This window comes from Portunus trituberculatus, chromosome 23 (assembly GCF_017591435.1).
Source record: "Portunus trituberculatus isolate SZX2019 chromosome 23, ASM1759143v1, whole genome shotgun sequence".
NCBI classification, from domain to species: domain Eukaryota; kingdom Metazoa; phylum Arthropoda; class Malacostraca; order Decapoda; family Portunidae; genus Portunus; species Portunus trituberculatus.
In genome coordinates, this window is record NC_059277.1 from 932,501 (window position 1) to 942,500 (window position 10,000).

General features: G+C 39.2%; 1 protein-coding gene and 1 long non-coding RNA gene across 4 annotated transcripts in view; one reads left to right on the forward strand and one right to left on the reverse strand.

The window, feature by feature from the left end:
• The window catches only part of LOC123507851, a 23,873-nt gene extending 16,066 nt beyond the window's left edge, over positions 1-7,807 (reverse strand). Inside the window, exons 1-3 of one of the 2 annotated variants that reach the window (XR_006675803.1) lie at positions 7,680-7,807; positions 4,409-4,462; positions 965-1,030 (exon numbers count right to left, since the gene is read on the reverse strand). This is a non-coding gene — a long non-coding RNA (uncharacterized LOC123507851). Of the gene's footprint in view, positions 1-964; positions 1,031-4,408; positions 4,463-7,679 lie in introns of those variants that run through there. The other variant, XR_006675802.1, reaches the window with a different exon arrangement.
• LOC123507850 (ly-6/neurotoxin-like protein 1) overlaps positions 1-8,746 on the forward strand; it is a 62,079-nt gene extending 53,333 nt beyond the window's left edge. For both annotated transcript variants that reach the window (XM_045261106.1, XM_045261107.1), the window contains exon 5: positions 5,732-8,746. In XM_045261106.1, the coding sequence (XP_045117041.1) occupies positions 5,732-5,871 (140 nt within the window). In that variant the 3' untranslated portion in view covers positions 5,872-8,746. The remainder of the gene's footprint in view (positions 1-5,731) is intronic.
• The last annotated feature ends 1,254 nt before the right edge of the window (positions 8,747-10,000 follow it).

The window sequence follows — 10,000 nt, forward strand, 5'->3', positions numbered from 1 at the left end:
GAGAAAGAGCAGAGAAACACACACAAACCAGCCACAGCATCCATTAAAAACCACATCACAAAGTACGACAGTTTTTTCACACCCAGTAGCTCACCATCTCTTTCTATTAATTTTTTCCCCATTAAACTTAATTTGTCGCCCCAGAAATAACTTTGGGGACAAGATCGTGAGGCAATCTGGGACGCGATTAGCTGCTATGAGGTAACGCTCGCTCGCATCCTTCCTTCCTTCCTTCCTCCTCCTCCTCCTCCTCCTCCTCCTCTTCTCGTTATCTTCTTTTCTATTTTCTTGGTCTTTTTTCCTCTTTCTCCTCCTCGTTCCTTCATTTTCTCCTCCCTTTGTGTTCCTCCTTCCTCGTTTCCTTCTTCTCTTCCTTCTGGTCCTCCTCTTGATAAGTGGTGCGGCTTTCTCTTCTTTGTGTCTTTGTTTTCCTTGTTTTCTTTGTTAGTTTGCTTCGTTTTCTCATTTTCTTTCTTTCTTTCTAGTCATTTTTCTTCTTATTTTTGTTTTTCTTTGCATTTCTTTTTTTTATTCTTTGTTGTTGTTGTTTTTGTTTTTCTCGTTATTCATCTTTTTCTTCCTATTCATTATCTTCGTGGTATTTTTTTCTCCTCCTTTTCTTGCTCCTCTTTCTCTTTATCTCTTATTCTCATTCATTCTCTTTCTCCACCTCTTCCTCTTTTTCTTCCTCACCCTCTTCTTCTTCTTCCTTGCTCTCTTCTTCTTATTCCTCTTCTTCATCTTCCACAACCTTTTCCTCATCTTCTTCTTATCATTATCATTCTTCCTCACCCTCCTCGTCTTCTTCTTCCTCACCCTCCTCGTCTTCTTCTTCCTCACCCTCTTCTTTTTCTTCCTCACACTCTTCTTCCTTTTCTCCTTCTCCTCTTTCTCCTCCTCCTCCTCCTCCTCCTCCTCCTCCTCCTCCACCTCCACCTCCTCCCGTTCCCCTTCCTCCTCCTCCTCCTCCTCCTCCCGTTCATCTTTGTTTACACTGGATCAGCTGATGTGTGTGGGAAGCTGTGCCACTCTTAGTAAGGAAAGGAAAAATCGCTTTAGAGAAAATTATGTTGTAAAAATGTAAGACAAAGATAATTATGTTAATGATGCGAGTTACTTTTTTAATATCTTTTTTTTTTTAATCTCTCTTTTTCTCTCTCTCTCTTATTTAGTACCGCATGTTTAATTAATGGCTTGAGATGAATTGGTGATGTTTTATTTGACTGGCTGGGTTAGGTAATTGTATGTTAATGATATGAGGTTGTGATGTAGAGTGAGTTTGTGCCGAGTTTGCATGTTACGGACGTGGAATGTTGAGGTGATGTGTGTGTGTGTGTGTGTGTGTGTGTGTGTGTGTGTGTGTGTTTTGAGGGAATTCGGTTGAGAGCAATAAAGATCTCGGGCCGCCGTGGTACAGTGGAACCATGCGTGCTTTGGGGTCCGAGGATTCTCCAAGCGCACGGGTTCGAATCCTGTCCACGGTCCGAGTGTAGGGTGGGCTTCCTCACTCGGGGCAACAGTTTCCTAGCGGGTGGGCTTTGAGATAGGAGGTATCACAAAAAAGTATCCCATTTAGCTCATAAATTCCCGTTAAAAGGCCACATGGTATAAAAAAAATGAAGGTCACTGAAATTACTGCTCCTTGTTATCAGAAAGGTTTGCTTGTTTGTATTAATCAATTCTATCATGTGTTTATTTTCTTCTAATTTGATACGAGTTAACTTTTGATTTTCATTAATGTTTTGTTTCAGTAAGAGATTAAAAATGAGAAAAAACCAAAATGAATGAAAAAAGAAAAATAACTCTTAAGGTGAAATAAAAATAAAATAAATGAAAAGACAAGAACGACCATTACATCTCCTTAAAGGCCAAAACAATCAGAATGTTGAAATAATCTAATCAGGACATGAGAACATTTAAGAACCCTCGTGTGTTTGTTGTCTGGTTACCAAAACTAACAATGCTGAGAAAATTTGTAGAACATTCCTTACAAACTGAATACAAAAGGCAGAGATTTGATTGTTAAACTATTCAGTACCAAATTGTACCACTAGAATTGATTGGGGTGAGTATTTCTTGTAGATTGAAGTAGAAGGGCAAAATTTGATTGATAATGTGATCGGTAACTTTCTTGTAGGTTAATAGGTGTAGCACATGTGGGGAAGTCATAGAGGTGAATATTCCTTCTGGACCGAGATAGGAAGGCAAAGATTTGATTAGTAAAGTGATCTCAAGTGTGTAATATATTTTCATCATAATAATGCGAGGCTGAGGACAGTTTTCAGATCGTCATTAATCTTTTTCACCGATCCGCCGATGGTTCTACTCCCTACCATCTCCCTCCTCCCTGCCTGAAACCTTTTCCTCCTCCTACCCTCCTCCTCTATCCTCCTTCTTTTTTTCTATCCACTCTTCCATCCCTCTTCCTCTATCCTTCTTCCTTCTGTCTATCCACTCTTCCATCCCTCCTCCTCTATCCTTCTTCCTTCTGTCTATCTACTCTTCCATTCCTTAATTTTCCTAGTTCTTTCACTCTTCACATGATGTTTCCTCTTAACCACTTACTCATAAATGGTTTTCTTCCACCATTTAAAATCCCTTTCGTCTTCCTTCTACTCTTCCTCTTCCTCCTTCCCTTTTGTCCTCCTCCTCCTCTTCCTCTTCCTCCTTCCTCTGACACCCCTCTTCCACCATTTAAAATCCCTTTCGTCTTCCTTCTCCTCTTCCTCTTCCTCCTTCCCTTTTGTCCTCCTCCTCCTCTTCCTCTTCCTGCTTCCTCTGACACCCCTCTTCCACCTCGTCCATTATTTCCCCTTCCACCATTCGTTATTCACCATTATCTCCAGTCATATCGTCCAATATTCCTCTCTTACTTCGAATCATCCCTTCTATTCCCTCCCTTCTCCCCCTCATCTAGCCCTTCTTTCATCCACCTCTCCCTTATTGCCCCTTCAAACACTTCCTTTCTCCCCTCCCTTACCTGCCTCCCTGTAGCTCCTCTTCCCAATTTCCCCAGCCTCTTTCTTCCCCAGCTATGACTTCTCTGTGGTAAGCTTAAAACACGCTGCTTTTCCCTTCACTATCCATCCGTTCCTTCACCATCCGCCCTCACCAGCCTGCTTGAACCATTTACCTTCACCATTCCGGCTTTCACCATCCCGCCTCACCATCCCGGCTTAATGACATCACGGAGAGGCATTTTTCATTTCTCCTCGTCATAAGCAAGAAACGTGTTAACTTTTTAGGTGCATGTAGACTCACTCGCTTGCTCAGTTTTCCTCTCGGTTTTACTTCGTTTCTCTGGGTCTCTCTTGGTTTGTGTCTCTCTTTTGTCTCTATGTTTTTGTCTGTGTGTCTGTCTCTCTCTCGGTTTCTCTGGGTCTCTCTGTGTCTCTGTGTATCTTTGTCTGTGTCTGTCTCTGTGTGTCTTTGTATCTGTCTCTCTGTCTCTCTGTCTCTCTGTCTCTCGTCTCTCGTCTCTCGTCTCTCGTCTCGTCTCTCTCTCTCTCTTAGGTAACTTTTTACTTCTAGAAAAATATCTTATCAATTTTGTCCTAAAAAAGAATAATAGTTAATTTGTCCTGGAAATATTACCTTGCTAACTTTGGTCTAGAAATAATGTGTAGTTACGTTTGTTGTAGAAAGAATACTAGGCAATTTTGTCCTCAGAAAGAATACCCATTTGATTCTGCTCCAGAAAAAAAAAATACGTAATTATTTTCTTCTTTCCGGAGAAAATACAGTTATGAAGAGAAAATACAATTGTGCTAAAAGTAAATACATCGAGTCGTGAATCATTATGGAAGGGGAAGGAAAAAGAATTGTAGTATAAAGGAGGAGAGAAAAATAATAAAAAATAGGAATCGTACTATAGAGGAAGAGAGAAAAATAAATAGAGCAAAGATAAAACAAAGAGATGAAAAATAAAAGGAAACAAGACACTATAGAGAAACAAAGAAAAATAATAAAAAGGGGAATGATACTGTAGAGGAAGAGAGAAAATAAATAGAGCAAATACAAAAGGAAAGAGATAAAACAGATAATATAAAAATAGAGATAAAAAGAAACAAGACAATATAGAGAAAGAGAAAGACAGTAAAAAAGAGGAATCTTATTACTGAGGAAGAGAGAAAAACAGATAAAATAGAAAGACAAAGCAGATACAACAAAGATAAAGAATATTGATAAACAAGATAAATAAAAAAAACAAATAAAAAATAAACTAGACAATATAGAAGAGAGAAAAACAATAAAAAACGGGAATCGTACTGAAGAAGAAGAGAAAATTTGATAAAACAGAAGGACAAAGCAGATACAACAAAGATAAAGAATATTGATAAACCAGATAAATATATAAAAAACTGAAATAAAAAGGAAACAAGACACACACTTTCTCCAAAACACTCACGGTTGCTGGCGAATATGAAGCATCGTTGAAATTCCTCAAATGCGCTTCTCCTCTCTAGAAAAAAAAAGAAAAATTAATAAGAAAATAAGAAAAAAAAAAATAGAAACTCGTAAACGGCGAAAGGTGCACTGCCTAAATATTCCCAAAAGGTGTGCCTCCCAAATACGGAAAGTGGCGCCTCTTTAAATATTTAATGATGCACCGCCTTGAGTTAGTAAAGAAATTCACCCCCTTAAACATTCTCTCTTTCGCTCTCTCTCTCTCTTTCTCTTTCTCTTTTTCTCTCTTTCTCTCTTTCTCTTCTCTCTCTCTCTCTCTCTCTCTCTCTCTCTCTCTCTCTCTCTGATGCGTAATACAAATTTTAACTCTTTGCTATGGATTCATCTTAAGGTAATTAAATAGTCTGCTGGTAAAATATAATGCTGTAAACCTTATGAATTATCTTATCTGTTTGTTATCTATCATTTTTATATCTATTTTTTGTCTCCTTCCTGATAAGAGCTTTAAAACACCCTTTGTTGTACATATTACCTGTTGTAGATAGAATTCAATACAATATACTTTCTTTCATACCATTTTTTTTTTTCTCTATATGTGATAAAAAATAATCCTTTGAAGGCCACGCTAGTCTATTCCAGCAGCTTCCTTTACTCGCAAATAGAAGAAAATGGTTTGGTTAAAGTTTCGAAAATAATCTCAGGATATTTTTTTTTTTTCTCTCTTCTCTTGATCTGCGATACCAAATTAAGCCTTTGAGTGTTCTTAGTCAAAATTCTCATACCTATTTTTACTCATTTATTTTTTTTTCCTTCATTCTTGTCCTTCTCTCATTGTCTTGTCTTCCTTCATTCTTGTACTTCTTTCATTGATTTCCTCCATTCTTATCCTTTTATCCTTTTTTCACACCTTCCTTCATTTTTACCCTTCTTTCAGTGCCTTCCTTCATATTTGCTTCTTTCATAGGATTAACCATATTTCTTTCATACTTTCCTTTACTTTCATCCTCTTTCACTCCCTTCATTTTTATCCTCCTTCATTCGCATTCCTTCCGTTTTTAGTCTTTGCTATTCTTTCTTCACTTATCACAGCTTTCCTTCCTCCTCACCACACTTCCTTTACAGCCTCTTCTCGCTTCTCTCCTTCCTTCACTCAATCTTTACTCCTACCACTATTCCTTCATTCATTCTCCTTCACACCCTTCACTATCATTCCTCCTTCATTCCTACTCTTGGTCCACTCCCTACCTTCACAATCTTCATAGCCTTCCTTCACTCCTGTCCTTCCTTTTCAAAGTACTAACAGCCTGTCTCTCTCTCCCAACAGACAGCCAGACAACAGACATCACCTGTTGCGACACTGACGGTTGTAATGGAGGTGGGATCACAGCGCCATCTGCCCTCCTGCTGGCTCTCCCCGCCCTTGTGACAGTGACTGGCCTCCTCCTCACGCCTATGCCACGCTAGCAACCCCGCCCCAAGCCATAAACCGCCACCTTACGAACGCTCTCTCGTTTTTATTTCTGGTTCAATTGTCTCTTTCTACTTAAGTGTCTCAATGTGTCTCCGTCTCTCTCGTTTTCTGTTTTCCTTCGTTTTTTTCGGTCTCTCTTCGCCTTTTCTTCCTGATAGTGGAGGAAATGGAATAGAATTTTTTTTTTCATCTTTCTCTTCCTTAAACGTCGCAAGTACTATTTTAGGGAAAGGAAGGAAGAGGTATACTAACGTTACAGTCTCCTTCGCCTCCTCTCCCTTCCTTTAAGACCTTAACGAGAGTCCTTTAAGAATCCTGCAATGTAAAGAGGGATGTAAGGACACTCTTGCCTCGCCCTGCTTCCTTGCTTTCTTCCTTCTCTCCTTCCTCCCGTTACGCTGCACCTCCCCTGGTCTTCCTTCCCTACCCCTTCCCCCCCTGCCCCCTTCAGCATGACGCTCATAATGTTTTGCTCAGGTCCTTCCCGTTTTCTTTAAGGAGATGCTCTCCTGTTTCAAGTTGTACTCTTAATGTGCCAAAGACCACTATTCATCTCTCTCTCTCTCTCTCTCTCTCTCTCTCTCTCTCTCTCTCTCTCTCTCTCTCTCTCTCTCTCTCTTCATCTGCCACGAGAGAGATGTTCATCATTTTAATGCAAGGATGAGTTTTCCTTTCACTAATAACAAATATTTCTTTAGTGCAAAATTAGGAGTTTTATTTCAGAGAAAAAAAGTTATGCTGATTTTTTTAAAGAAGAATATCCAGTTTTCTAATGCAATAATACCAGTTTTCTTTCATTCAAAAACCACAATTATCTTTTTTTTTCATTTCGAGAAAAGAATGTAGCTTTTAATGTAAAAATTCGGCTTTTTTCACAAAGCAAATTTTTTTTTCCTGATTCTTAAAAGAGGAATGTCCAGCTACTTAAAATAGGAAAGGAATCTGCATTTTTCCTTCACTCAAAACGAAATGTACCACCACGTCCTTTCCAATTCTGCAAAAAGAGAATAACATTATTAAGGACCGAATTTGTGTCTATCAGCATAAAACAAAACAAACACTTCATTCACTTCCTTCACCAAAAATTTCAGTTACAATGAAAGTCTGCGTTCCTTCAATAGAAAATGAAACCCGCGCACGTTCTCTCCATCGTCGTCAGGAGAAAATATTCAACTTACAAGAGAAACTTTCCTTGAACGAAAAACGGAGTCCACGCACATTGCCTTCCAACGAGATTATTCAGTTCCTTAAGGCACGAGTTTGGTTTTCTTTCAGTGGTGAAGTAAATCATTTAACTATTCTAATGGGTGGCTTTCTTTCCTCAAACAGAAAATGGAGTTCACGTATTTGATCTTTCTATAAAATCTAAAGGATTATTTTATTCTTTCAATAGTAACAATTTCAATATTTTCTTTATCATCTGGATGAGAATTCAAATTTTTACTATTGCTACATGTAAGAGAACTTGCACATTTTGTGTTATTTCTATAGCAACTAATACTTCACTTATTATTGATTAAACAAGTCAAATCCTTCGTTATTTGTAAAGCAACAGAAACATTTCTTGTATCATCTATAACACAACTCGAATATTTCCTTCATTATTTTGTAAGGTAACTCCACTATATATTTCATCATCTCAAACTCAACTCCACTATTTCCTTTACCACTCACCAGACGAGAGTGAAAGCCTCTGCGAGACAACTATAAAACTCAAGCATCTCTTTTACTACTCGTAAGGCAGCTCAGTGATTTACTCCATTACCCGTAACTCAACACAAGCACTCCCTTTACCACTCACCAGAACACGAGTGAAGGCCCAAGTAGTGAATGACGCCGGGCGAGTCGTGCGTCAAGGCGTGAGGGACAGCCAGCCCAGTATTAGTAGTGCTAGTAGCGAGGCGAGTCAGGCCCTGCTAAACGCTCCCTGTACATACTAAGTAGGCGTCAGTCACGAGGCTCGTGGATACTTTTCAAAGCAACGCGAAGCACCCGAGGCTTTTGTAGATAGTGGTTCGAAGCTCCATGTTCATTGTTATTCTAAGCGAGACTCGAGACACGAGACACGAGACAGTATTGAGACACGCACGACCTGATCTGACCTGATTTCGCCCGACCTGGCCTAGAAACAATGCCCATCTCGACCGAGGTTACCACTGGCTTCTTAACTTGGCCTGAAGGAAAAGTGCTCCGTTTCTACAACCTTGGAATGCACTTGGCTGTTGTGAACGATTAGACAGGAAAGTTTTGAAAGAACAATTCATAATAGTAGTAGTAGCAGTAGCAGCAGTAGTCTATTTCCTAAAAATAAAGAATAATATAGTATAGTAACAATATGAAAACTAGTAATAGCACATAATACGCAAAAGTAAGCCTCCTTTAAGTTAGCATTGACCTGACGTGACCTGACGCCGTGACCCGTGACCCGTGGAGCGATGACCTGACCTGTGACATCCCAGCTTTAGACAGTCGCTGCTCCGTGTCAGTCGGAGCCTCAAAGTTCTCTACAGGTAACTAGTGTAGCGAGGGTACCTGGCGGTGAGCGTGAGGCTGCCTGTGGCCCTTTGCCTCCTCCTCCTCCTCCTCCTCCTCCTCCTGTAACATCTCTTTTTTTTTTCGTCCTCAATTCTGTTATTTTCTTCTTTTCTTCTTACTCCTTTGCTTTTATTTTTCGTTCTTTCTTGTATTCGTTTGTATTTCTTTGTATTTCTCCTTCTCCTGTAACATCTCTTTATTTCGTCCTTAATTCACTTATTTTCTTCTATTTTACTCCTTCAACTGCCTTTTCTCTCCTTTGTTCTTTCTTGTTCTCTTCCTCTTCTTTGTTTTCCTTTTCTTTGTTCTCTCTTCCTCTTCTCCTTCGATCACTCGGTCAGTCTGTCAGTTAAGCAATAATTCAATTCCTTTTTTTTTTTTTCTTATAATTATTGTTATTATTCTTTCTAACCTTTCCTACCTTCCTTTTCTTTATTTTCTTCCTTTCTCCATATACTGTCATTTTCTCGTTTTCTTTTCTTTTTTCTCCATTATTTGGTTCCTTTTTCTTCTTTTCTCATTTCTTTTTACGGTTCTTTTTGTTTTCTAACTCCTCCTCCTCCTCCTCCTCCTCCTCCTCCTCCTCCTCCTCCTCCTCCTCCTCCTCCTCCTCCTCCTCTATGCATGATCCCGTGTCCTTGAGATAAGTATAATAGTCAAGTTAAACCAAATAAAAATAAAGAATACGAAATCTAATCAAATAAAAGTTTACCATAATTTCCTATAAAAAAAATTGTCCCTTTTTTATGGATATATAGAATTATAATTATTGCTATTGTTATTATTTTAGGATTATATATGTCTGCTAAACTGTCACTGTGTGTGTGTGTGTGTGTGTGTGTGTGTGTGTGTGTGTGTGTGTGTGTGTGTGTGTGTGTGTGTGTGTGTGTGTGTGTGTGTGTGGCAACTTTATACTAAGTACATTACGTAAAGACGGAACAAGAGAAGAAGAAAAGACGAATTGCATGAAAAATTGAATAAGGAAATAGAAAGAAAAATAGAAAAGATGACTGAAGTAAGAAAAAATCAAGCCAGCACATTATGAACAAGGTGTGTGTGTGTGTGTGTGTGTGTGTGTGTGTGTGTGTGTGTGTGTGTGTGTGTGTGTGTGTGTGTGTGTGTGTGTGTGTGTGTGTGTGTGTGTGTTTGGGTGGGAGTTACTTGCAGATGGAACAAAAAAAAAAAAACACAAGCAACAGACTGACATGATTCGCGAGAGTAGAGTGGCCAGCGTGATGTGACCCCGGCAAGGAAGGCAGCGAGGTCATGCAGAGGTCACGCTAGAAGGAGAGAGAGAAAAAAAAAAAAAGGCAAAATAGGTCATTATTAACTTTATCAACTTGAGGACTGGGAAACTTCACTCACGAAATTACTTGTGTTAGAAAATGTGCCAAATGGGTGACTAGTGTGTGTGTGTGTGTGTGTGTGTGTGTGTGTGTGTGTGTGTGTGTGTGTGTGTGTGTGTGTGTGTGTGTGTGTGTGTGTGTGTGTGTGCCCAGCAAACCGCCAGCCCACCACTAAGCTTCTCGTTTCTCGTTATTATTATCACATTATCAACATTATTCTCTCTTATCTCTCTTTCTTCTT